At 41.3% G+C, this 27,969-nt stretch overlaps 1 protein-coding gene across 3 annotated transcripts in view; it reads right to left on the bottom strand.

The window, feature by feature from the left end:
• Window positions 1–27,969, bottom strand: part of TBC1D1 (TBC1 domain family member 1) — a 193,676-nt gene that overhangs the window by 76,638 nt on the left and 89,069 nt on the right. For all 3 annotated transcript variants that reach the window (XM_037529597.2, XM_037529598.2, XM_037529599.2), the window contains 6 exons: window positions 22,327–22,845; window positions 19,531–19,620; window positions 17,513–17,617; window positions 16,909–17,041; window positions 11,260–11,351; window positions 4,939–5,049 (listed from right to left, as the gene is read on the bottom strand). In XM_037529597.2, coding sequence (XP_037385494.1) covers window positions 4,939–5,049; window positions 11,260–11,351; window positions 16,909–17,041; window positions 17,513–17,617; window positions 19,531–19,620; window positions 22,327–22,845 — 1,050 coding nt within the window. The remainder of the gene's footprint in view (window positions 1–4,938; window positions 5,050–11,259; window positions 11,352–16,908; window positions 17,042–17,512; window positions 17,618–19,530; window positions 19,621–22,326; window positions 22,846–27,969) is intronic.

Here is a 27,969-nt window from a genome sequence, read left to right as displayed (position 1 = left end):
ATCATTATTCCGATTCTGTGGTGACCTCATGTCTTCTGCTCTCTGCTCACATGACTACAATTCTGGGGAGTAATTTTTCCCCAAAAAGTTACTTTGCCTACTCCAAACAAAGTAAGGAAATGTGCTTGGAAACCAGATCAGGGAACAAGAGAGGTTCCAGCTAAGCGTCTGCACTCGGATCAGAGATCTGTCATTCACTGACTGTGACACCTTGTGCAAGTTATTTTCTGAGTCACAATTTCCTCTTCTGTAAGCTTAGACTAACCTCAAGATCTGATCTACTAATACAGGGTTGTGAGAGCAAAACATGAGCAGCATTGAGCATGCCTTCTGGCATAAGGGTAGCTATGACTAACTGCAACAAAAACTAAATACTTACCTTTGGGGGATTTCAGAGAGTGAGACATAAAACATTTATGCACTGAAGCATCAATTCTCTGCCTATCCTAACCCCTTCGTCTCTTTCTATAGAACTGTGTTCTCGACTTTTTCCTTTCTCCCATTTACTGTTCCCTGCACCCTTCCATGTTCCTCTCTACCCATACTTCCCTCCCTTAACTGACCACAGTATGAAACTGAAAAACATAATGGAGTTTGCTTGCCCTCCAGGAAATGAAGATAATGTTACTTACTAGCAAAGGGGTATATTTAAAACAAAAGAGCTATGTAAATCCTCTAAATTAAGTTACTTCTTAATTATGTGAATTCTTATCGGATTGCTTCCTGCTAGCCAATGACTTTTATTAGAAAAACACAGAGACCAGCATATTCTCCATTACTCTAAACACAGACTATTCTTCACTGCTGTTACATATTTCAAACACACAGAACAGTGCAGACTACTACGAGAAAAGCCATTGCACCACAACCTAGCTCTGGCCAAGTTCACGCCCTGCCAGGTGGGGAGAACTTGGGAGAAGCATGGGCCCTGGAGCACAAGGCCCTGGCCCAGGTAAAATGCCTCTTTCCTGCACCTAGTATGCGGTCTCAGACAGGTTATTACCTGCTCCTCTCCAGCCAGCAGACCAGTAACACCAAGCAAACTTTTCTCATAGAATAGCTATAAAATCTCAATGAATCAACATGTTATAAAGTACTTATACCTGACAGTAAGTGTCAGGTATCATGATTCTCAGCCATCTTTGAGGCTTCCTGGTCACCACTCTCCTCTGCAGATGTAGCTCTTCTGTAATAATCTCTCTCCTGAATTTGGCATTCATCAACTCATATTTTATGCACATATATGTGCATGCGTCTATAAAACCTATGTTGGTTTACCTATAGCTGAAACTTTTAAACGTGTAATACTGTACATTTCCTCCTCTCATTAGCCTTCTCTTTCAATGATGTTTGGTATTTATCCACGTTGACAAATATTCTTTGGTTCACTATAATCACACATCAGAAGTATGATTATAAGACAATGCATGCACGTTCCTATTGTTAATCATCAATTCCCCTTTTTCTTTTACAAACAAAGTTGCAGTGATCGTCCTTTCTTGGACAAAACATCTCCTTACCACCATACAGAAGTATTGCAAGGTAAGCGACTAGGCATGACCTTGCTGGTCAGTCTATGTGTCTTCAGCTATACCAGATCGTGTCAAATTTCTCTCCCCTAAATGGTGCCTATTCATATTCCCAGTAACAGCACATGAGCGTTCACCTTTACATGGTATTGTCAGATTTTTACATTTCTGTCAGTCTCATGAGTGTGTAAATGGTCTTATTTGTCTTCTCCTAATTCCTATTGAGAGAAAGTGATTTTTTTTTTTAAATTCAGCTACTTGCTGATCAAACATCTTCTCTGAAATAATGAAATCCGGGGCCTCCCTGGTAGTGTAGTGGTTAAAGTCTCAGCACTATCAAACTATTGGCAGCCACTGCAGCATGAGTTTGATCCCCAGCCAGGTGGCACAGCAGACCTCTCCTGCCTCATCCGCTGCTCCCCTCAGCAGTGTATTTCAGTAGATCTGTCTGTTCTGCTCCCCACTCTGTGTCCGGTGAATCCTCTCACCCCCCACCCCTCTGGCCTGTACCCCAGTTCTTGTATGCATAATGAAAATAAATCTTTAAAAAATGAAATCCTCATTTACCAATGAATATTACATAATTTTCAATGCATAAAATATCAGTATCAAAAATTTATTTTGAAAAACATCAAATAATAAGGTAGAATAATAGATGGACAGAGATATGGTAAAGCAAAGGTAACAAAATCTGAAAATCCACAGAATTTGGATGATAGGTATATGAGTGCTCACCTGTGTAATTCTTTCAACATTCCTACATGCCTAAAATATTCCACAATATCAAAAAAAGAAAAAAATTTGTCTACTGGGAAAAGGACCCAGGCTAGTCAATCAGTACTTAGTTAACATTACATTTTGTTAAGCCCCCAAAACACATGATGATTAAGACAATGTCACTGGACCTCAAACATACTGGCTCCCCCACTCACTAGCAAACTACCTGGGTTCTGTCCCCCATTTCCTTATCACTAACATGGCTATTACTTCAAACAAGTTGTAGAAGAAATGGAGTAACTCATGCAAGAAGATAGGGCTGTAATGGCAAATACTCAGCAAGTGGCATTTATTCAATATTATTAACTTTTGCACCAGCTCTGTGATTACCAGAAATATGTCCACTAGCGCAAGGTAGCACCCTCCAACTTGATTTACAGGTTTTTGCCAAATCAAATCCTTTTCCATAAGATCAAAGGATGCACTCACTTTTTCTCTCTTGTGAAAATGACTCCCCTGACAGCTACTCAACACAGTCATTTTAGTCTGAGAAGCACATGCGGTGTCACCTGTGACTGAGAAGCCATCCTGGGTGTGTACACGCTGGCTTTTGTGCACCTTTGAGGTCTGCAGCCAGAGTTTATTGTCAAAGTTATAATGCTACGTCTCTTTAGATCAAGCTGCAACACATTTTTGAAGAACATGGGGATTTTTAGGAGGAACAAGAAAGTAATGAAATCCACAAGGTTAAACTAGCTGGTGGTAGAAAATGGGAGCAGGAATTTACTGGGGAATCTCAAAGCTTCATCTGATTGATCCATGAAGTGGCTGCTACTCTGAAAAACCCAATTCTCAGAGCCCACGAGGGTGTCCAGTCTGGGTGACCCCCTCCACATCAGGGGAGGTATGAGCTTCTGGGTTATGGGACATTTGGAACCCTCATGATACTGATGCCCAGATGCCAGTACTGCTTGCTTTGGGAGGTACAGTCTCTTCTATATTAAAGGCACTGGTATTTTCATATTAAAAAAAAAAAAACATTAACTGTTTCCCCACTGGGCTAATCTATGGCCACATTATGAAGATACTATCCTGCTTCCACAAAAATGAGTTTGCATTTAGGTCCAAATTTTCCATCCACCATATATACTTGGTTCCCCTTTCTAGCAGTTATAAATTACTTCAAAATTATCAATTTCCTGTTAGAACAAATTAGACTTACTCAGAACAAAGAAAATCAGAAAAAGGAAAAAACATTTAATGGCACAAAGGCGGAAAAAGGTTTGGAAATGAGAGAAGAGACAGGTTTAAAAGTGGATTAACGAGGGCCTCCCCTGGTGGCACAGTGGTTGAGTACTGGGCTGCGAGGATGCCTGCAGCCTCTGCAGCGCTGGTTCATTCCCAGGCCGCCGGCGAGGGTCCCCCCCAAAAAAACCAAAAAAACAAAAGTGAATTAACGAATTAACTGAGACTTAAACTGGGTGGCTCATTCAAAGGTGAACAGGACAACACAGAACTCCCACCCTATCTTAATGATACAAGCTGGGAAGGGAGGAACATCAACACACAGAGGGCAAAGCAAAAACACAATGTACTGGTGTTAGGGTCCTTGCTAAGAACCCTTGGAATGCCCGATTAGCTTAAAAACAATACCTATTGCTGTACATGAGCTTCAGGAAAGGCAGACAATTGCCAAAGCCAACTGGCAAGTAGAAATCAGCAGAGAGAGTTATTATACATGCCTCTATGTAAAACTGCATCATGGTTTGGTTACCAGAAGAACAAAGGCAGTTTACAGGAAGAGAACAAGGTAGAGGCACACAACTAAACATTGAAGCACCTTTAGACGAAGCATTCAGTGTTGTTGTTTTTTTTTTTAAAAAAAAAAAAAGACAATACGCCTTTGAAAATTCTGAAAATTTTAAATGTCTTTCACTTATTTTTCTCCAGTTTTTCTGGTCTACAAGAAACCGGAACTACAAGAAACATCTAACTTAAGCAGGTGCAAAGTGCATATGTTTTGAAGCTATAGTGGTTATTATGAATTGACTTACACAGATCTTATAAAAAGGTAGGAAAATGGTGCAGGCACTGCATGTACTGAATGCCGAACTCAAAGCTTTTCAAAGACAAGAGACCTGCACGAAGCCCAAGCTTCTGACATAACATCCCACAGATGGAGAAACCAAACAACTCTTGGGGACAGCGGCGGATGGCAGGCGGGCTCTGTCCCTCCATCATGGGACACAGATTTACAGACGTTCTACGTGAAATGGTGCATCGACTGGCTTCTCCAGCTGCTGTGCCAGTCCTGCAACCTTGCCTTCACCCAGCACTTGTATCACAGAACTGCCAGGCACTTGAGGAATTCTAAAGGCAGCTCTACAATGTCATTCCCATTTGGCCAGAGAGAAAAGTAAGGTGACAGAGGCTGGTTCCCTGCAGGTCGTGTGGTTTGTAGAGGCAGCACCTACTCTTTAGCTACATGCCTGAGGCTCCACACCAGCCCTCTGCTCAGAGCAACTTCTGTCCCCTTCCCCAGGCACAATCTAAATATTCCCAAATTTTCCTTATGTCCCTAACAAATGATAATAACATATAGGGAGGAAAAGATGTTACAGAGCTTCGGAAAATTCAAGACTGTTTTTACACATTGTCCTATTAAATTATAAGAAGAGAAAAAAAGTCATACCTGCTTTATCTCCCCAATATGGACGTGAACTTTTTGCTTCTCTTCATATAAACATCTCAGGAAAGAAATAATCAATTCATTCTCCCGTTGCTCGTTCCTCGGTCTCATTTTCTTTTTTAAAAAGCAGAATACATTAAAGTTATTTTTAATTAATAAACCTAGTAAGTAATCCCTTTGGATTCCACCCATTAACTAGTGCTTTTACCCAGTCACTTCACTAGGGGGCACCAAGATCCTCAAAATGGAAATTTTTTTAAAAAGAAGGACCTCCCAGGTGGCGCAGCAGGTTGCCAGCGGGTTGAGCGCCACGCTGTGAAGCTGTCCTGGTGAAGCTGTCCTCAGCCTCCGCAGCGCGGGTTCAATCCCGGCCAGTGGGCAAGAATCCCACATGGTGTGGCAGACCTCTCCTGTCGCGCCTGCTGCTCCCCTCAGCAGTGTATTTCTGTCATCTGTCTGTTCTGCTCTATCTCTGATGGGTCCTCTCACCTTCCCGCGCCTCTGGCCTATACCCCAGCTCTTGTATAAAGATAAATAAATCTTTGAAAAAAAAAAAAAGGATAATGGGGTCAGCAGCAGATTTGTGCTTTTGGCTTCTGAGGGTCTTAAAGCTAAAATAAGTATTTTACATCAAATATAGGCACAGTCAAAATATTTAATAAACAGCAGCAAGATGTGAAGAAAAGAACAAAATCTGTGTAAATGCCTAGAGCTGTCTATACATTTTTAAAGTCTCAAGGTGCGCAAAGTGGAAAAGAAAACAGCACGTGGATTCAGGGTTGTGTGCACATCAGGAGCATTTTCTCTGCAAGGTATGCACTCGCACACACAACCTCACAGTGTGCACGCAACCTCTTAATCTTTAAAATACTCCAGATGCCTTCAGTTTTTACTGGGCTGCAAATCAGGACACACAGGTTGTAGGTGCTGCCTAAAGTGTGACCAAAACCATTTAATCTTAGCTTCACCATCTGTTCACATAAATACTGTTTTTACACAAAATAAACTAAGGTCTCCTCCAGCAACCAAATCCTTGAATTTTAAAAGAGCATCTAAAGTAACAGACAATTTTTTGAATGTAAAGGAAACAAAAGTGGAGATAAACAGAGCTTCAATATGTAAATTTTGGAAATAGGTATTTTTATATCGACTCCACTCTTTTCCTACTTCTAACCTGCCCTTTAAAACAAAGTCTGGGTGTAACAAGTGGATCGACTCTACAATAAAGTATCAGATCCTAGGTCAATGCTGCCCTTAGTGACCTTCCTCCCAAGCTAACTAAAGAATAATAATGATTCTATCCTTCCTGTCATAGGTTTTAGATGCAAAGGTACCAGTAATCCAGACTTTCTGTCATGCCCCTCTTAAACAGATCCTTTTATTTTTTTTTTTTAAGATTTATTTATTTATTTATACAAGCACTGGGTACAGTCAGAAGCGCAGGAGGGTGAGAGAATTCACCAGAGCCAGAGCGGGGAGCAGAGCAGGCAGAAGGACCGAAGTACACTGCTGAGGGGATCAGCGGGCGGCAGGAGGGGTCTGCGTGCCATGTGGGACCCTCGCCCGGCGGCCAGGGATCAAACTGGCCCTGCAGAGGCTGTAGGCAGCTTTGCTACCCAGCGCTCAACTGCTGCGCCACCAGGGAGGCCCCAAAGAGATCCTTTTAAAAGTAAGTTGTTCCAGTTACTCAGGGGAGAGGTAGCAGATGCTAAGGGGTTGCTTTCACTGAGGATGTCCTGTTCCTCCAAGTTTCAGATTTAAGGATTATATGTTTTGGAGGCTACTAAAATGTTTTTGATCATGAGTCTAAGATTTTAGTTGGTAATAATGTATCATACTGGCTTGTCAATTGTAACAAATGCATACAACAAGGGAAGACAGCATCAGGGAAAACTGGAGGAGAGAGGATGAAAGGTTATATGAGACTCTGGTTTCTACCTAACTTTTCTGTAAAACTAAAACTGTTCTTTTAAAAAAAAATGAAATGTATTTTTAAAAAAATTCAGAAAAGAGTATCAGATGAGAATTACTAAATGCCTCTGAGTGGTGCACTAGGCTGGATCATTCTTCTCCTGTATCTTTAATTAAACTTTGGGCTACTTTTATAAGAAAATGTGGATGTTTCTTAGAGATATTGTTCATGATCACTTTATTCAAAATATTTTTTAAAAGGCTAAAAATGCAGTAAGATGAGAGGAGCACTACTAATGCATTATCTTTTATCAAAATAGACATGAAAGAAACTATTTAAATGGGCAGAAAATGAGCCTACCTCAAGCACAATGTTCTATCACCACTTCCCATTAAAAATGAAGCCAAGAACCGGAAACTACATTAAGGAGGCTCATTTAACATCACAGAAGAAAGCCACTAAAGCAGGGAGACACAGCTTTCTAGAGTCATACAAGATCAGGACACAAAGCCTTCCTTATAGTAACTGAATCATGGCTAGGGGCTACCCTTGATGAATTCTAAACAATTAGCAAGAGGGTGACTCCACAGGGCCTCCCTCCAGGCTTCACCATCCCCTGTAGTGGCAAGCAGTATTTCCTAAAGGTGGTCTTTAAGCTGTACCAATTATATACACAGTGACAAGTATAAGAAAATAATGGGGAATTAGGTTGGATAATTTTAATGTAAAAATTCAACTTGTTTGTTCCAAAGTGACCTACAGTGTCAAAAATCAGGTTGGTGGCTGAGGGCATTGCTGGGATTCTGAGGGCCTGGAAAAACTATTTCTTCATGTTGGTGTTGGCTGCATGAGTGGATTCATCTTATAAAAATTCTCTCCTTTCTATATAAAATAGACTTCTGTGCCCTTCTGTGAGTTATGTTATGCTTCAGTTTGAAAAAAAAAAAACTCAAAACAATAAATTAGCTATTAAGTAATGAAGCAAATTTTGGTACATGTTTCTTAATCTCATTTCTAAGAAAGCCTATATTGGTTGTGAAAGTGTTTTGGAAATCCATTTCAAAAACTGACTAATGAATGAATTTCAGAACGCAGAGAAAGCAGGTAGTCTTCTGCGGAAGCCACTCGAAGGGCAATATTCACTCAGACACCACATGCTAACTTTTAAAAAACTTTTAATCAGATCTTATAAGAAATCATTTTAAACCCATGAAAAATCCATTAAGTCAATATATATTCTTTGCAAAGTAAAAAAAGGCTCTTCATACCATTAATCTTTAATTTGCAAAATGTCATGTTATTTAATCTACTATGACACCTCCTGAGTATAAATCAACCCGACTAATCCTTTCAGTATGAAGTCATTCCCTGAAATGCAGTCATTCGGTTGAAGAGAATCAGACTTTGTGGTATTTTCTGTACTAGTCCTACCTCCGTTGGCTTGAAAGTCATCTTCTACACTGGAGATGCCCAATCTAAACTTGGCATACTTGGCTGGTGGTGGGGCAGGGGCAGCATGGAGGAGAGAGAAGACCCGGCAGGTCATCCTCACATATACCCAGTTAGAGATGACTGAAACGTACACATTTAAAACAGTCACAAAGTGGGTGTGCAGGGTCACAAGCCATCTTAACAGAGATGGGTTAACAGGCCCACACGCCCACCTGTAGCTACAATCTCCTCCAGAATCTCCAGCATCATGTGCATAGTAATACTTGATTTCACTTTCTTACGATTCTGTTTGGGTTACATTTGGGGGTGCATTAAACATTTATTTACAAAAACACTGAATATGTATGCTTTATTAACTAAGTAATCATGCCTCATTAATTTCAATAGTGATTTCTTTTGTTTTATGAAGATATGCCCTTGGAGAGCTCCTCAGAAATAAATTACCCTCCAGGAAAGACTGTACACAAGAAAAAATTAACCAATTATTCATAAGAGGCCTCGGGACAAGCAAAGCCAACTTTTCTTTGTGCGTTTTTGAAACATATGATTTTTAACACATTCGCTGGCACTGCCACATAAAAAGAAGCCAAGGCCTTAGTTTATGAAGTATTTTACAAAAACAGAGTATTGTCACTGAGGCAGTAATTCAACAAGATTATCAATAAGCCGTTAGGAGAAGAGCTCCACATGAAGTTTGTACCATTCAAGAAGAATCATTATTACAGTGTCACAGTGACAGAGGATAAAGTGTCAGCTGGCTTGTCACAGTCAGTGAACTATCAATAGATAATTTCCTTTTGTCACTAAAACAATCAAAAACTTACAGAACCTTCCACAACACATCAACCCCAGGATATCAATTGAATGTGGTTTTGTTTTTAAGCCAACCTTCATCACTACTTTTCTCTAGTCTCTTGGCACTACCATAATGGGTGCCTCAACTTTCAAAGGCCAAAAAGAACCTCAGAATGACATCATGGGGCATCCCCGGTGGCACAGCGGTTGAGCACTGAGTTGCGAAGCTGCCCACAGCCTCTGCAGCGCTGGTTCAATCCCTGGCCGCCGGTGAGGGTCCCGCATGACGCACAGACCTCTCCTGCTGCCCGCTGCTCCACTCAGCAGTGCACTTCATCAGTCTTCCTGCTCTGCTCTCCCCTCTGGCTCTGGTAAATTCTCTCACCTCCTGCACTTCTGACTGTACCCAGTGCTTGTATAAATAAATAAATAAATCTTTTTAAAAAAAAAAGAATGACATCATGTAGGAGCTTCTCATCATCACAAGAGAGTCTTGTATGTTACCTATCGTGATCCACCATCCCGTTTTTGAAAAAGCTACACAGTACAGTCTAAATAAAAAAGAAAACTCACATTAGGGGAAGAACATACGCTTCCTCTGCTGCTAGACAGATGTGCCCCAAAGAGACTCACTAGCTCATGTGGGCCGACAACAATGTAAAAGGCCTGGCTGCCGCTGCAAATGCATTGACGTCAGAGGCAAATTAGCCATCCCTCACATATTCCAACACAAATCACACTGAAATTTGCCTGAGAGTACTGTGTACAACAGATCTCTTAAGAAAAAACAAAGTAGCATGTCTTAAGTTGATGTGGAAGAAAATGGAAAGGTGACTAGAAATTGCGCAAATTATACTTTCGGCTACTTATAAAATTTATACAATTGTGCCATGCTTCCTTGCTAAAATATGTGCCAATCCTACCGTGCAAGAAGAAAAGGGGATTCAGAGTACTCTAACATGTGCTTTCTTAAAAAAGACAGTTTCATTTTTCATACTGATAGAAAACGGGAGAAGGGCCCTGCCCGTACATCCTTCCCAACAAGGACGGCCAGAGAACTCACAGAGCTGCCAGTTTCGGGGCTGAGCTTCCTCTGCACACTCTATATGCAGAACCCTTGCCTCTCTCCTTCCCCCAATAAAGAGAGATTTATTTTTTTTTTCTGCTGTGTTCTCCTCCCTAAAAAGTGCCAGGAAACCACAGAAAGTGCCACTTGGCTAAAGCAGACATTAAAGACTCAGGATGAACAGACCACAGGCATGCCAGCTCGCACACCCCAGTCTCCCCGAGATTCACAGCACCTAAATGCAAAGAAGAGCTAGCTTCCAAGCTGAGTGCAGGAAGCTGATGAACCTGGTTTTTGTATTTTATGTTGAGATTTGATGCAGGAGACAGCTCTAAGTAGGTAACATATGTAAGTTTATTTTCAAAATTGGGGAGGGCCTCCCTGGTGGCACAAGGGGTTAAGCACCACACTGTGAAGCTATCCACAGCCTCTAACTCAAGTTCGATCCACGGCAGGCCAGGGAGCTACACACATGGTGCAGACCTCTCCTGTCTCGCCTGCTGCTCCCCTCAGCAGTGTACTTCAGTCAGTCTGCCTGTTCTGTTCCCCACTCTGTCTCTGGTGAGTCCTCTCACCCGCGCTCCCCACCAACCTGCCCCTCTGGCCTGTACCCCAGTTCTTGTAGCATAGATAAATAAATCTTTAAAAAAAAATCAGGGGGAAAAAAGGCACAATTATTTTCAGTTTCAGGTATAAAACTTGTCTCTTTCAACTCTTGCACAGGATTTCCGGCTGAACTCCTGGGCAGAGAGGGGCCATCTGTGGTTTCCCGTGGCACGGAGGGTTGGATACTCAGGGACCAAAGTGTAGGTTTTCTGTGTTGCAAACAGCAGCTCTTTCCAGTTTATAACTTTCCTCTTCTCATTCTAAAATACTTTTTTTTTTAAGGGAGTGCTCCCCTGGTTTAAACTGCTTTTACCCGATTTGACCACAATTCTGACCTGGTCCCTCTAGGGCTGTTAAAGCTTAAACCAGGAGGAACTCAGGTCCAGTGGCGAGAGCCGTGACAGCTCTGGCCTACTGCTTTTTATAAATAGCATTTCTCGCATAAGCTGCCTGCCTTTTCTTTCCTTCTAGAAATTAAAGACTAGTACCATACCTGAACCTCCTCAAAAATAGTTGCTTGCTCCTGATTACTTAATGTGGTCAGGTGCTTCTGTAGTTCTAGTTTAGTTTTGGAAGAATTCATTCCTATTAAGAAAAACAGAGAGAGAGAGGTGTGAAAACACTATCTGTAAAAGTTAGAAAGCAGAGTTAATACCTTCCACATGCAGGTTTTTGTGGTTTTATGGAATTCAAAGCAATAAATAGCATTGATCACAACAAGAAGGACAACCAACATTTTTTGCTGTGCCCTGTGCAAGGCACTGTCTCCAACCCTAGGCCAGCATCATCTCATTCTCAGTACTGTCAGATGAAGACAGTTCCTTGGCCCAGTTTTACAGTCCAGGTAATAGAGACCAAGAGAGCTTGTGCATTTCCAAAAACCAGAACACTGGACCCTAGCCCAGGTCTTTGTGATTCCAAATTGCTCTTTTCACACCTAGTCCATGTTAAAATACCTCACACCATCAGATTATTGTCCCTATGAAATGATAAATTACCCCGAGTATTATAAATTATTTTGAGCAACAACTACCACTCCATCTGGAAAGTTACCGGCATCTTCCCACACACAAGTTCTTTAAAATTGACTCATGTGCTTCATAGCTTCACCTTTGCCACTACTTGTATATTAATCATCCTAATGTCACCTAATTACCATTACAGAGGACTGTGAAGTTATGAAACTAAAGCCACAATTTTAGAGCCAGTTACAATCACATTCTTTTTAGAAAGTTCTTTCTTCACACATTGTATAGCTCAGACCCTGTTTTGCCTGTTTTCTTAGGGTCCAGAGTCACATGTGATGAGAAAATTGGGCCTGAGAGGATTTGCTGAGCTAACTGTCCCAGGAAAGGCTGCTGCCAGTTACTTTATCCCAAGGGCAGCTGTGCCCTCATCCATCTGCCACTCCCTTCTCGTTCTGGAAGGGTGAATCACTGGGCAGACGCTTGGTCTCAGCCTTATTGTCCAGGAGAGCAGAGTGATGCACCTACGCAGCTAAAGACGGCCAAGAGGGAACACCTCAAATCTGGAAAAGGGCTTGGAAATCAGGCCTGTTTTGCAGTTGAGTTTGCTGAGATCCAGAGGAACCATGTCTCCTGTCCAAGGTCTGGAAGTCAATCAGGAGCCAAGCCCTAAAGCCTGTGCACATCTCCTCCCACCACAGCTAAAGGCAGAGCCCCCATACACCTAACAGCCTCCACTCGAGCTGTTTCAGCTGTTTCTCGCTTTTTTTTTTTTTTTTTGGTCAATAAAACTCTAAGAGAGCACCATAAAAATAGCCATATAGCCTCCCCGGTGGCATAGGGATTAGAAACACAGTGCTGTCAAGAAGTACAAGTTCGATTCCTGGCTGGGCAGAGAGCAATCCACATGGCGCAGCAGACCTCTCCTGTCTCACCTGCTGCTCCCCTCAGCAGTGTGTTTCAGTAGATCTGCCTGTTCTGCTCCCCATTCTGTCTCTGGTGAATCCTCTCACTGCCCCACCCCTCACCTCTGGCCTACACCCAAGCTCTTGTATGTACAAATAAACAAAAATAAAATCTTTCAAAAAGGGAAAAGAAGGCTGCACTCCCCACATGGTGCCCAAAGGCTTTATTTATATGGAGAGAGGGAGGCAAGGAACAAGGCAGAAAAAGGTAACCCAGAGTCAAGGGCCTTCTCCAACTACAACCCTCCCAGCCTGGTTGTCAGGGAGCTGCCCTCACACTGTCTGAGCTGAAAGGGCTCTTATTAGAGGGACCCCTGATGAATGGCTTTGCTTTGCCAGAGGAGAATTTACTTAGAGAGCAAAAGGAAACTTCAGCTATTTTCTTTTTAGTAGAAGTATAGCTCATTCTAGTAATTTCCAAAATGTTCCTCTGAACTCTAAAATAAGCAAAATACAATGTAAAACTACTAGTAAATTGATACAGGGCACACATACACTTGACTACAGCTATACCTCTTAGTGTCAAAAGTGCCCCTGAGTGGAGGAAAATGTCCAGGCAGTGGATACGTGTGGTGCTGACTCCATGGTGGAGGTTCCAGGGCACAGGGGGACAACATTCATTAAGAAAACACAGTCTTTTGGTCTTTCTTTGCGTGGCCATGCCACCAGTCCTCTCCAAATTTATGGGGTTCTTGGCCAGACTGTAATTTCCAAATAGAATTACTATTCTGGGCCTCCCTGGTGGTGCAAGGGGTTAAGCACAGCACAAAGAAGCAACCCACAGCCTCTGCAGCAAGAGTTCGATTCCCAGCTGGCCAGGGAGACCCACATGGTGCAGCAGACCTTTCCTGCCTCGCCCGCTGCTCCCCTCAGCAGTGTATTTCAATTCATCTGCCTGTTCTGCTCTCTACTCTGTCTCTTTTTTTTTTTTTTAAGATTTATTTATTTATACAAGAACCGGGGTACAGGCCAGATGTGCGGGAGGGTGAGAGGATTCACCAGAGACAGAGCAGGGAACAGTACAGACAGACTGACTGAAATACACTGCTGAGGGGAGCAGCGGGCGAGACAGGAGAGGTTTGCTGCGCCATGTAGGTTGCTCCACAGCCAGCAGGGATCGAACCGGCACTGCAGAGGCTGCAGACAGCTTCACAGCGCTGCGCTCAACCACCTGCGCCACCAGGAAGGCCCAAAATAAATAAATCTTAAAAAAAAAAGAGCTACTATTCTGGGACCATACACTGAATTTTAATAAACACTTTATTCTATTTATTAGGAATGTAGTAAAGCAAAAAGCAAAGGCCTCTAAGTATTCATAAAATAATAAGCAGTTCCCCTACAAATGATGCCTCTAGGGATGTGCAATCTCTACTTCAGAAAGGCTTCCTGACCTGGAGGGAAAGCACACTGCCCTTCAGCAGCCTCTAGTCAGTGGATCTTTTCCTATGAGCATGGCTTTCTGCTCTGCTTATATTTTATCAGGCAAAAAAAATAATTTAATGGTAATTCCAAACTACAGCAGCAAAATCCCTACCCTGATTTAAACTTTTCAGTTCTAACTTTTGGAAAGCTAAGCTAGACCAAAGATTTATCAGCTGGAACTCTGGAATCCTGCCAGCTCCTGCAGAACCCCATCAGCTTTCCTTCGAGGCCAAAGTCATTCCTGGCATCTTAATAAGCTCTTCGGGGACATTTCCGTCATCGTTTACCTTATCTTGACAACTAGCAAGTAAAGAGTTAGTGAGCCTCTCAGATGGGATCATGAATTAAAGCACAACTTTTCTTGTTCCCAGATATACTTTGTATAACGTCAGTAAATAGAACAACTAGGAAAACAAAGTTGAAGGTATCCTTTTGATTCCTTTTCAAAAGCACTTAAATGCCTTCAAATGAATCTTTAAAGACCTTAAGGCAATAAACATCAATTTACATCATTTTAAAAGGGAGATTAGATATTACTTTATACCCATTAGGATAGTTACCAAGAAAATAGAAAGTTGGTGAGACTGGAGAAAAGAGAATTCCTTGTACTTTGTTGGCGTAGGAGTGCAAAATGGTAAGTCTTCTATGTGGAGAATACTATGATAGTTCCTCAGAAATTAAACACAGTTATCACATAACCCAGCAGTCTATTTCTGGGCATAGCCGCAAAAGAACTGAAAACAGAAACCTGAACAGGTATTTGTACATGAATAGTCAATGTAGCATCATTAGCAGGAAATAACCTAAATATACATACACTGGAATATTACTCACCCTTCAAAAGGAGTGAAATTCTGTTAAATGCTAAAATATGAATGAACTTACTAGGAGACATGCTGAAAAATAAACTAGACACAAAAAGGACAAATACCGCATGATTCTCCTTCTATGTGGTCCCCAGAGCTGTCACATTCAGAGTCAGAAAGCAGAATCCCTGGGGGCTGCACTGAGGGGAAGTTGGGAAGCTAGTGTTTGAATAAGTTTCATTTTGGAAAGATTAAGCAGTGCTAGTGACAGATGGTGGGGTAACTGCATAGCAATGCAAATTTACTCAATGTCACTGAACTGCTCATTTTTAACCAGTTAAAATGGCAAAATTTGATGTTATGTGTACTTTTACTACAGTTATTTAAAAAAGGGAAAACATCTACATAGTATCACTTTTTTTTTTGTGGGACCCTCGCTGGTGGCCGGGGAACGAACCAGCGCTGCAGAGGCTGACAGGCAGCCTCACATCCCAGCGCTCAACCGCTGCGCCACCAGGGGAGGCCCATTATCACTTTTTTATATACTAGTAGAGCTTATAACAAAGATTCCAAAGACATGGGAAATGATCAAATCTTGGTTTCCTATTTACAGTAACATGGGTTGTTTGAGTCCTGTGAAACCCCTCAAAATCACACCCACACAAAAAATGTGGACATTGGATGGGCAACATGGCCACAGCTTCCACATTCCTATGATTCTCTCCTCTCTGAGGTTCACCTCAGGACAGAGCCTCTGTCTTCCCAGAGGTGGATTTCCCACCCTGTGGCTCAGGAGGGTAGGAATGCCTTTCTGATGTGTATGGGCGCTCAGTTTCTGAATCTCACAGCCTCTGCAACTGTGACAAAGCAAAGCTAGCTGGGTCTCCAGGCAACAAGGCTCCTTCCTGGGGAACACTGGGTGGCAGGCTCCAGGCTCCCCTCCTGGGCTGACTCTGGGACTCGTTTTATGCCAGTTTACTCCTGGACTTCCCTACTCTGCAAATGATTATCCATATAAGTATGAAAAAACAGTTCCTTGACCTCCCACAAATGTGGTAAGGACTAAATAGATAATAATACATGTGAAAGAAGGCATTTAGCACAGTACCTAGTACATCGTAAGTACTAAATAAATAATCAGTTTTACAGACTCTCCCTAAACCAAGTTTCTGGAAATTGTAGTCCATACTCACAAGTACCCACTTTTTTTTTTAATTGAAGTAACATTGTATTACACATTAAGTTTCAGAAATGTATCATTAAAAATCAACATGTATCTATAACTCCATTCCATTCACCACTGAAAGGCCATTTCTATTCTTGACCAAAACTGTCTTTTGCTCCTCCCCTTTTCTTTCTGGTAACCACTAATTGATCTTATAATCTAAACGTTTATTTTTGTTTTTACTTAAGTTCATCTGTTTGTTTTCTCTACATACCACATGAGTGAGGTCACAGGTGTTTGTCTTTCTCCTTCTGGTTTACTTCAATAAACATAATACCCTCCAGGTCACAGTAACTACTGCTTTTATTCCTGCTCCTAGATGCCTCACTGTATAGCCTGTATTTTGCACCCTCCAGTCCATGAAAGCTGTTCCAGCAGAGGTTACTGATGACCTTCAGTTGAGAAAACTAGTGGAAATTCTGTAGCTCTTAGTAGCTCTCTCTACAAACAAGTGACCATTCACACAACCTTGGTAAGTAATATACCTGGGTCTGGCAGCCTTTGTTTCCCCAATTCCTCTACTATCCTCAGAGTTCCGAGGAAATGGGGAAATCGGGTATGGATTTTATATTCATGTCTAAGCACCTAGCACAATGCCTAACATACCGAAGACATCAGCTGCATGTTAGAAGTTCAACCCTTTATAACCAACACAAATGCCTATTAGGTCAAGTCTTACAACAAATGCAGACCATCTAAAGTTCTCTTGGGGCCTTTAGCTCCATCCCACTGTTAACACCAGGCAGGGCCCTGACTCACCCTCTATGCGTTCACACAGCTTGTGCAGGCTTTGCAGAGGGCAGCCCTCACACAGCTGGGCCGGTGCTTTAGCTGTCTGCTGCACCGCAGCCACCGTGAAAGCCTGTTTCAGGGTCATCATAATTTCATCAACCTGATCAAGAAGAGAGAGATTATAGTCAGCAAAATATCCATGGAAAATGAGCTGTGCTGAGATTCCCGGACCCTCCGGAAAGACCGTGTATTTTTCTCCTCTATTAGTCACAGGTCAATGGATAGTAACTAAGAACTGCTGGGAGTGCAAGAAACATGACCCAGGGCCTCAAAGCTCTTAAAAGAGCAGGTGAAAAATGAAAAACCCCTCTGATCAAAGTCCAGAATGATATATTAAAGATGCCAGAGCACAGGGGAAAGTGTTATTTTCTTCAAAAATAACAGAGATGGAAAACGCACACCCAAGTAAGACTCGGTGTGGACCAGCTAGTTAGTAAATAGTCATGAATGAATAATTAAAGGGCCACATAATGCTATCAGTGAGATTAGCTGGTTTGCTAAGGAAAGCAAAATTAGATTGGAACCTAATTTACATGGAATTTCAAGGTAAGAACTGCTCACTCTCTCTTACCAGAGCTTCATTTGCACACTGAAACACGTAACAGACGAAATGAAAGCCTCCACCTCCCGAGGACTCTCGGCAGATAAACCCAAAATGGTCCACGTGTCTAATACCCTGTTGAAGGCGGGAGGGGAGAAAAGTTGAGTTGTATGCAAAAAAGGAACCACTGGCAGCCAATGGTTTACACAGCACAATATTAAAGATCTCAATGAATTACTTTCTTGGATATTAAGGCATCTAAATACATCTCTCAAGTATGAAGATTAACATCCTTCTACTAAATGTTAATAAAATGTACTAAAGCTACTAAAATGTAAAGCCACAATGAGAAAAGTAAATCTAGTAACTGGAGGTTTGTGGGTTTTTTTTTCTTTTTAAACAGGCACTCTAAAATGTGTTTACTGGGAGAACAGCACAGAATGGCAATTCAGGATACAGAGATTTAAGAAGACATCTAGAACAGGTCCGAAGCAGCAACCCAGATGGGGGGTTTCTTTTTAATTGTGCTTTGTTTCTATTGAGGTAATGCTGGTAAACAACACCATCGATGATACAGAGGTATAGGTTCAGCCCTCTTCAAATGTATGTGGTAACTGGAGTTTTCAAAGCTCATATTAGTACAAAAAGGAAGTAGAGAAAAGCTAAGACAGAAAAATGAGAATTTTTCTTTGGTGTTAATAAAAAACTATTTGAAAAATCAAAAAGCAGACCAGATCAGAGATTAATGAAGAAACACAAGTAAACACATACAATACACATGCATGTACACGCACACACACAGAGGTTACCTCTAAAGGATATGTACTCCTTAAAAAAGCACTCAAACTGGTATGAAGAATGAGTCAAAATTTAGACATAGAGAAACTTTTAAACAAAGATACTAAGGCCAAGTCTCTACCACAGTTTCCTAAGAGCTCTCCTGATTAACATCTAAACTCATTTTGAAAATACAGCTAGGACGAATCTTCATATAGACAAAGATGTCAACTTCAGATATTAATTTGTCAATGCCTCCTGAAAACACCAGCATGCAGAGAGATAAGCAGTGACAGTTCAGGTGATCACATAAACTTATAACCTGCACCCTTTAGGATATAAAACTGTCACATGAAAAGCAAATATTTAACAGTTATATTTCCATAGGAATAGCAACAAGTCAAGATAATCTCTCTGTTGGATAATCTCACTTTCCAAATATTTTCCAATAAATGGGCACTCAATGACAAATCCTAACATTTTAATCATTGTTCTTCAACAACAAATGTCTAAATCTGGGAGAGGTTACTTCTCAGGGGAATCTAATTTGGAAAAACATTTCCTTTGTAAAATGGTTCCAACTTAAGCTATTAAGAAGAGTGTTTTCAAATTTTGAAAAAATTCCCTTGTGAATCCTTATGTAACTCCTGTTACAAATACACAAACAATGAGATATTCATTTTATCTTCTTCATGATGAGAAAATAGAAATGATGAAATCAGAAATCAGAATTTAAGTGACCTCAAATTTGTTAGGAAGATGATGAGTAAAATTGAGATAGTTCATTATACTTGACAAGAGTCTCCAAAAATCTCCCAGAAACACACCCAGGAGATTATCAAGAAAGAACTCAAAAGACACTATAGTCTGATAAAGGATCTTCAAATTTATACATTTTGTAAAGTTATCTATTTAAATTTTTTAATTTGCATTTGCAAATGTAAATATAAAGCATACATACACACACACACACAAATATACACTCCTGGAAATCACAACTGTGGAACATTACTACCCATAATAAAGAATAAGAAAAAAATCTATTTTCTGTAGAAGGTTATTGTTGCTAAGAGCAAAGTTATTAATTTCAAAATTAAATTTATATTTTGCTTTAATGTACCAAAGCAAAGACAAAAGGACTACAAGATTGCAAATCAAGTTATTAGAACACATACAACTTGTGACCTCAGCCCATCTGTTAAATGACAACATTAGAAGAATTAATTAAAAAGTTCAAGTGCAATTGAGCCAATAACCCATTCTTTATTTACCTGAGAGCAAAAGGATATCTCCTTAAAATTTTTCTCCAATGCTACTTTTTTGGTGTCAGGACTGATGAGGTAAACTTCAGACTGGCCAATCTTAAAAGACAGAAAAAAAAAAAGCTGGCTTCTCATGAAAGTTGAATAAAAATGTATTATATAAACTTTCTCATTTCATGATCTATGAAAATAATAAAAGGGACAATATCCTACATAATTCTGACTATCTACCTCATTGAAGAAAATCACTTCAAAGGTTATTATTTTATCCTATGGATTTCAAGTAGCACAAAACAACTATTAGGGCATTCACCTACGAAGGATGATAGTTTTCTTCAGACAAAAGAACCAAATAAACAAAAGTGAGCAACAAAGACTCAGATTCCACACCCTGCTCCCTCCAACCATGAAGTGAGGTTCCTACAAAAGTGAATCTTGAGGCCTCCCTGGTGGTGCAAGGGGTTAAGCATCAGCAATATGAAACTATCCATGAGTTTGATCCCCAGCCAGGGAGCTGACCCACATGGCGCAGCAGATCTCTCCTGTCTCTCTCACTGATCCCCTTAGCAGTGTATTTCATCAGTCTGCCTGTTCTGTTTCCCGCTCTGTCTCTGGTGAATCCTCTCACCCCCCACATCTCTGGCCTGCACCCTAGCTCTTGTATGCATAAATAAATAAATCTTTTTTCTAAAAAAGTGAATCTTACAGAAACAGAAATATCTCTTTTAAATCTTCCAAAAACACTTTCCAATGATTATTTTTAGCTGGAAAGTCTTTTTAAATTATGGTTAAATGAATCTACCATTTGTTAAGTATGTACTTAGCGTTAGGGAATCATCACACTACTTAACTTAAGAACACTGGCATAAATGGTCTCACTGATTTGGCTCAGCATAATAGATTTCCTTACAGCAGAGGGCTGTGGGACCGTCAGCAGCTCTGTTGACTACACTGCATCCCTCCCTCCTCACCTGCTGTTCCCTCTACCCAACTCTTAGCGCTGGACACACTGAGAACTCTGTTCCATGAAAATCACTGTCTCAAAGAAGCCTTCCCCAATTCTCCAGACGCTCTCATAGCATCCCCTACTTCTTTTTTTTTTAAAATGCATTTATGCATACAAGAGATGGGGTGTAGTTCAGAGATGCGGCAGATGAGAGGACTCACCAGAGACAGAGTGGGGAGCAGAACAGATGGACTGACTGAAATACACTGCTGAGGGGAGCAGAGGGCAAGACAGCAGAGGTCTGCTATGCCCCGTGGGTTAGCAACCTGACTGGGGCTTGAACTCATGCTGCAGTGGCTGCAGATTTCTTCATAGTGCTGAGACTTGACTCCTTGTACCACCAGGGAGGCCCAGCATCTTCTACTTCTTTGCAGCATTTATCACAATGCAATGTGTCCAATTAGTTGTCTCTTTATTGGAATCTAAGTTTCACACAGAGAGAGACCAGGTCTGTCTTATTCCCTGTTGTGTTTTTAGCATGTTGCCAGGGAACCTGGACACTGAGCACCTTTCCCAGTGATACCAAGAGTTTTTATTTACTATAGAGCACAGATTCCAGGACCTGTCTAACAGCCATTGTAGCACTCTTTCTAGGATAGCTGAAGAGAAAGAAGTCAGCCCTCTTTACCCTCGGACCACCATCCTGATCTTTAACCTACATACAACCACACAGCAGTAACTTAAGCAGCCAGCTTCCTTCCCCCTCAGCCATCACACTGCCCTGAGCTAGGCTCAAAAATGAGACATTACATTTAAGATAAGTTTGCTCTTCTTAGAATTTCAATCAGCCTCCCATCAAAGAATAGACAGAGGAAGTAGTCAAGGAACGAGTTCCCCATATCATCAAAGGCCTGTTCTCTGCTAGAACAAGACTAAGACCCATAAGCATGGACCCAGAAGTGCCCAGATAAGCATGGAACCAGCAACCTTAATGGCAAGGACAGTCTGCCTGTTCACTCCTTTTCTGACATGTGGATCATGCCATGTTTTTTTTCTAGAAAAAAGTGAGTAAATGGTTAGGTGAATTAGTATTTCAGTATGGGTATAAATTTCAAGTATCATGTATACCCAAATTCAATTACTCTCATTAACAAATTTACATTATAGGGCCTCCCATGGTGGCGCAGGCGGTTAAGCGCAGTGCTGTGAAGTTGTCCGAAGCCTCTGCAGTGTGGGTTTGATCCCAGCCAGCCAGGGAGATACCCACCTGGTGCAGCAGACCTCTCCTATCTCACCCGCTGCTCCCCTCAGTAGTGTATTTCAGTCAATCTGCCTGTTCTGTTCCCCACTGTGTCTCTGGTGAATCCTCTCACCCTCCCACATATCTAGCCTGTACCCCGGTTCTTGTATGCATGAATAAATAAATCTTTTTTAAAAATTTACATTATAAAGATTAATAAAAATAGAAAAGAGGCAGAATTTTCTAAAAGAATTTTGTTGGAACATATTACTTTAGATTAATATATATTTTTAAAAGTACTTTTATGGCCACTTTTACATACACTCACTGTTCCTTCCATATTGAAAAGGAATGGGGGGAGATAAAAACCAACCAATGGGGGGAGATAAAAATTATACAAGGATATAAGATGGATTCTATTTCTTTCCTCCCTGGTGAATTTGAAGATTTAGGACTACAGAAGGAATTTTATGCTAAGAAAATATTTACTCAGTATAAAAAAAAATATATGGCTTCACACATAAATCCATAAGCAATTTCCGAAGCCACTTTCCTCAATAAAGCAGATTTCTTTTGTGTCTCAGACTGGGGATAAGCAGGAAGGTTGATAATATTTTACCGTGAAGAGCATAGTTCGATTTTCCTCAATATCAGTTGGCTGCACAATATTGTGTCCACTAAGTAGGTGGTTCTCGATGTCATTTTCCTCAAAAGAGCTAAAAAAACTACTACTCCGAAGGCTTCCATCTTGAAATTCCTTCTTAAAGCCCAAGGAGCGCAGGCCGGGCTGGGAGAAGGATTTGCGCATAGGCCTCTGGCTCTGCTCCCCATTCCCCACGGGCTGGAGCACAGATCGGAACTTATCCGTGAAGGAAAACCCTCCCACGGGGTTTGTGGTTTCCGAATTCTGGGAGCCCAAGTCGAATTCGGCCTTCCTGCTGCAGCTGATGTGATTGAACTTCTCGATGCACTCGTCAATCAAGGCTGGCGGGGCCTTCTTGTGAGCCACCGTCACACGGCCACAGAAGAGCACCTCAAACTTCTTGGCAAACGTGTCATCAAACTCCGAGGGGCAGTGGAGCTCCTCCTGGCGGGCAATCTTCCCGGCCTGCCGGATGGAGCTGATGATCTCAGGCACCTGCCGAGAAAGGAAGGCGTGTTATTTGGAACAGGCAGGAGATGCTACAACAGCTGGCACACACAGGGCAGGAATACCTGTGGGGAAACACCATGCTGCCCCGGTTCCCTCCACTGCGCAGTTCATCCAATGTGCTGAAGGAGGAGCCCACAGGGACCTCAGACAATAGATGTCTTTCTACGGGAGGGAAATGCACAACTCACAGATACTAAAAGGGGAACAGAGTATTTTAGGCACCTCTAACACCCCAGGGACTATGCTAGGGGTTCTCGTACTCACACCCCCCTGCATTCTCTTAGGACATACAGCCTAACATGGCCGACCTTGGCTGCAAACCCACATTGGTCCCCTCCAAAGCCAAAGGTCCTTCCTGGAGAAACCGTCATCTGCCAAAGAGATCTGTGTCCAATGTGATTCCCTCCAAAACATTAAGCAGTTATTGTACATTTCAGCATGGCAGCGCATCTTGGAAAGGTTTCTATAGCAGATGATGGGATGAGGATGAAGAGATAGAAATTCTAAAATATTTCTTCAAATCATAACATCAGTTCTCTTCCATGAACAGCCAACTTACTGCGCCAGCCTGTATTCCCCAAGAGTTGGACAGCACTGACTAGAGCCAGGAGGTGTTCATCAAGGAGCAAGTGCCCGGGGCACATTCATTATCACAGCCACACACTGGGGGTTGCTCCCTCAGGGGACTCTGTGTCTCTGGGGTCAGCGTAAAGTCACGATTGAGAGAATGAACACAGGGTCTATGGCGTCCTCCCTACTGCTACAGCCTCTCATTAGAGTCTCCGTCAAGCCCCTTCAGAGGAGCAGTAGACACGACCGTGAACCCACAGCCAGTGGCCAGCAGGCACCTGCGCCATCCCTGGACAACATGCAGCCACAGTGTTGACGGGGCGGGCATGAGCTCAATCTTCAAAAAGAAGGGCCTAGTTTTTATCATGACCTAACAGTTAAAGCCATTTTTTCCTTTTCTAAAATGTAAAGAAAATTCAATTGAAGGCCCAATACCCAAGAGTCCAATGTCTTTTTTACAACATTACAGAGAACAAAAACCTAAAAAACCTTTTCAATTCAGGTCAAAACTCAACACATAGAGTAAAGGGAGGTGGTTTTAGTCGATTTTAAAGGCAAGACTAGAATCTGTGTTCATGACATAATCCCCAAAGACACAAAGACTGTTTTCTCTGTGACTTCATACCAAGTCCACCTTAAAAAGACAAAATCTCTACCGTGAAGATTATGATACATCCTTTCAAGGTACTTTATAGGGCCTAGACAATAGATCCCTGAAGCATCAGATCTAAATGATACTAAATAAACTACAATTCCAACACACGCCAACCATTTGCACTGAGTATTTACTTATGCTGTAGCTCACCCACTGATGCCAAATAATTATCTAACATGTGGAGGCCTAAATTGTTGATCAATATAAAATATATTGCAGAGAGAAGCGGGAGGCAAGAAGTCTATTTCATTCACACTTTCACCAACTACTACAGGACTTAGCAAAAATAACTAGTTTCTCTTAAAAAAAAAGCTTTTAAGATTTTTCAGATAAAAATCTTTTCTGTGAGGTAAAAAATGATTTTCTCAAAAGGAAAAAAAAAAAACCCTCGATTCATACAAGAACATTGTGCTTTTCTGAGCAAGTATGTTAAATGATTTAACCAGAATCACATGAGTCCTCACTACTATTAACCCCATACTACTCTCTGAACAGAAAATTCTAGGCCTATTGGGCCTTTTGGGGCTTTTTAAAATATTTGATGTACCTACATGTTAGGTCTTCAGCTGAACTTGAAGTCATTGTGTCTTTCATTATGAATCATCAAAAGGGAAGAAAAAATGTGTAAAGTCACATGAATTTACGCTGACTCAAACAAACACCATAAACACAAGAAAGTGGAGAAGTTGGTTGTTCTTTCAGGGTCAGAAGAAGCTGAAAAGCACACATATCTTGGTTATGGTTGAGCTGTAGCTATTTTCCAACCACCTATCTCTCCTGTAACTTCAGTCAGAATCACTACAAGACAAGCCTTCGTCAAAGACCAGTGCCTCTCTCTTCTTGCTCTGATGATCTGAGTATAGTGTGGGTATAAAGGAGATAACTGGGATTAAAAGGGGGGGGTGTGGAAATTACTGGAATCCTGACTAGAAAAAATAAGACAATATCACAATATTTGAAGGCACAGTACCAAACACAGTTTCAACAGTATATTGCAAACAGTTAAAAATCTGATGTCCTTTTTTTTTTTAAAGATGTACTTATTAATGCATAGAAGAACTGGGGTGTAGGCCAGAGGTGCAGGGAGCGGGGAGGATTCACCAGAGACAGAGTGGGGAGCAGAAGAAGCAGATCTACTGAAAGACACTGCTGAGGGGAGCAGCAGGGGAAACAGGAAAGGTCTGCTGCGCCATGTGTGGGTGCACTGAGATTTAACCCCTAGGCCACCAGGGAGGGCCAAGAATAAAGAGGATTTTTCAGGAGACCATTTAGTGATGAGCACCCTCTCTTTGCATAAAGTACCAAGACCTCTGGTTGCGTTTTTAGGATATTTACAGCATTTGTGTGCAATGTTGGGGAGGAGAGGTTAAGTAGGAGAAATTGAGACAGTGAACCCAGAGTGGCTTACTAGACCAGAAAGAAACATTCCATGAAGAGAGAAGGAAGCCGTCAGAGATGCCAAGGGAAGTGGCACTCTGTCAAGGAGAGGAGGTGATTTGAGAATAAGGATGGAGACAAATCCACTAAAGCTGACAGCTTACAGAGATATGCAAAAATAAAAGGGGGGGGAGGGAATAGCATTCTCCCCCACCCCAAATAAGCCAACTTAGCTGAAAAGTTTCTTAAGGTGAAAACTTAGTCTATAAAAACATATGCTTACAGTCGTAATATTTACTGCAATTACGCAGACCCTCTTAGGGCAAATATGCTGAGGCCAGTGCTGTTTATTCCCACAGATATGATCTAGGGACCTTTAACACAAATCTTTCTTTAGTCACAGCAGTACGAGATATGTCATTTCCGACTGCAGATAAGCAGATAATATAAATCAAAATTAAGTAAAACAAAAACAAGAATCTGAATATTTTACTGGAATACCATAAGGATTTGGTACGTGGTTTTACTCGCTTTTACATTAGGAAAAGTGTTAAATAATTAAAATGACATCATCAACATTCAAGAAATAAGCTTTTTTTAGACATCAAAGTTTATTAAACTGCTCTTCTGTTGACCTATTTGAGCTTTTAGCAAGTTCAATTTTAAAGTAAATTGGCACTTATTTCACAACCAAAACAAGTTTCAGAATTCACATACTAACAAACATACAGTATAGTATGAAATTTCTGCAAAAAGAACTGAATATTGTTTTCTAAACAGCCAGAAAATGATATCCTGTGAGAATAAGAATTATTCATTTCTGTAAATAAAGTCCTTGTTTAATTAAGCATGAGTCAACTTTCTAAGGATTTAAGGATTTTCAGGATTATAAAAATTGCAAGTGTTGTTTTATTCACAAGGACTTAAGAATTCCTGAAACAATATTTAGAATAAAGATTCATTTTATTTTACATCTACACTTTTTCTGCCAACTAGTAATAAATAGCAAAGGAATTTTTGAAAAGCCTTGTATTTAAAATTCTAGCATTTTTTCCTGTCATTCAACATCAAAACATTTTGAATCCACAAAAATAAGTGTTTTGTCCCTTGGAAGAAATGTTCTCTCACTTTGGGGAGTTAAAACAAGCAGAAATGCAAACAAAAGAATCTATTCGGCATCACTGTCCTAATTCAGCATCACTGTCCTAAATTAAGCCAAGTATTTCTTCCCTGTATATCACGTCTTGAACTTCGTACAAAACATTTAAGAAATTCGTGAATACACGTCACATGAGTAAGACTTGAGTCTGCATGACTTTATGAGGGTCAGAGTCCAGGAAGTAAGAGACATGACTAAATATGTGATTTCCCATATAACATGACAAATGCCACAGCACAATCATGAGCAAAGCGACTCACTACCTGCCTCAAAGGGCAGGTCCTGGGAGCTCTGTCTTCTCTGCCATGTGTGGGGGCTTCTCATGGGGACCCACTGCCTCGTTTCCTGCTTTGCACTTAAAATTAGCAGAGAGGTCAGATTAATACGTTACATCTTCTCAAAAGAAAGATCAAATGTGCTCACTGGCTGGTTGAGGAAGCATCTGGCACATAAGAAATGCTAATGACTGCCAGCCACACACCTTCACTCAGCCCTCTTTCTGTCCTTTGGGTCCTGATCTTTCATCATATGTAAGAGAGAGGTAGGAGCGTTTCGCTTCCTCAGTTCTGAAATGATAAATTAAATCCACTTAGTAGCTTATAAATGCCATGGGAAAAGTCTATGCAAATACAAAGTCCAGCATCATTCTCTAAACTAATCATTTCAAAGGTTCACTACAACCTTCTAATTAAACCAACAGTTTTCTACAAACTAAAATCCAATGTTTTTGCAGTAATTTATAGCTGCAGGCTCTAACCAAGGAGCCTGGAGAAGGCAGGAAAAGAGTGAGTGAAATTATGCTAATTTTCTAAAACAATTTTTTAAAAAGATTTATTTATTTATGCATACAAGAACCAGGGTACAGGACAGAGGTGGGGGAGGGGGTGAGAGGATTCACCAGAGACTGAGTAGGGGACAGAACAGGCAGACTGACTGAAATACACTACTGAAAGGAGCAGCAGGCAAGTCAGGAGAGGTCTGCTGCGTGCCATGTGGGCAGCTCCCAGGCCAGGGATCAAACTTGTGCTGCAGTGGCTGCGGATAGCTTCATAGGTTGTGTCTTAACCCCTTGCGCCACCAGGGAGAACCTTCTAAAACAATTTTTAAGTCAGGACATTTTGATCTGTCAGTAGAAATAGTGATGGAAGTCACAACTGCTGGACCTGGGAGTATATATCCTCAAAGTCCCACCCTCTTCATTTAGTGCACTGATTATGCACTGATTCACAACTCACATATGACGACACATGGAATTGCCAGTGATGGAAAAACTAATGTCTTGCCCACACCAGTCTAGATGAAGCAGCCTGTCTAGAGGTGGGGCACTGGCATTTGCAGGTTTCAGAAA

The sequence above is a fragment of the Talpa occidentalis genome, unplaced genomic scaffold (assembly GCF_014898055.3).
Source record: "Talpa occidentalis isolate TD23 unplaced genomic scaffold, MPIMG_talOcc4v2.1 talOcc4.6, whole genome shotgun sequence".
NCBI classification, from domain to species: domain Eukaryota; kingdom Metazoa; phylum Chordata; class Mammalia; order Eulipotyphla; family Talpidae; genus Talpa; species Talpa occidentalis.
This window is presented reverse-complemented; position numbering and strand designations above follow the sequence as displayed.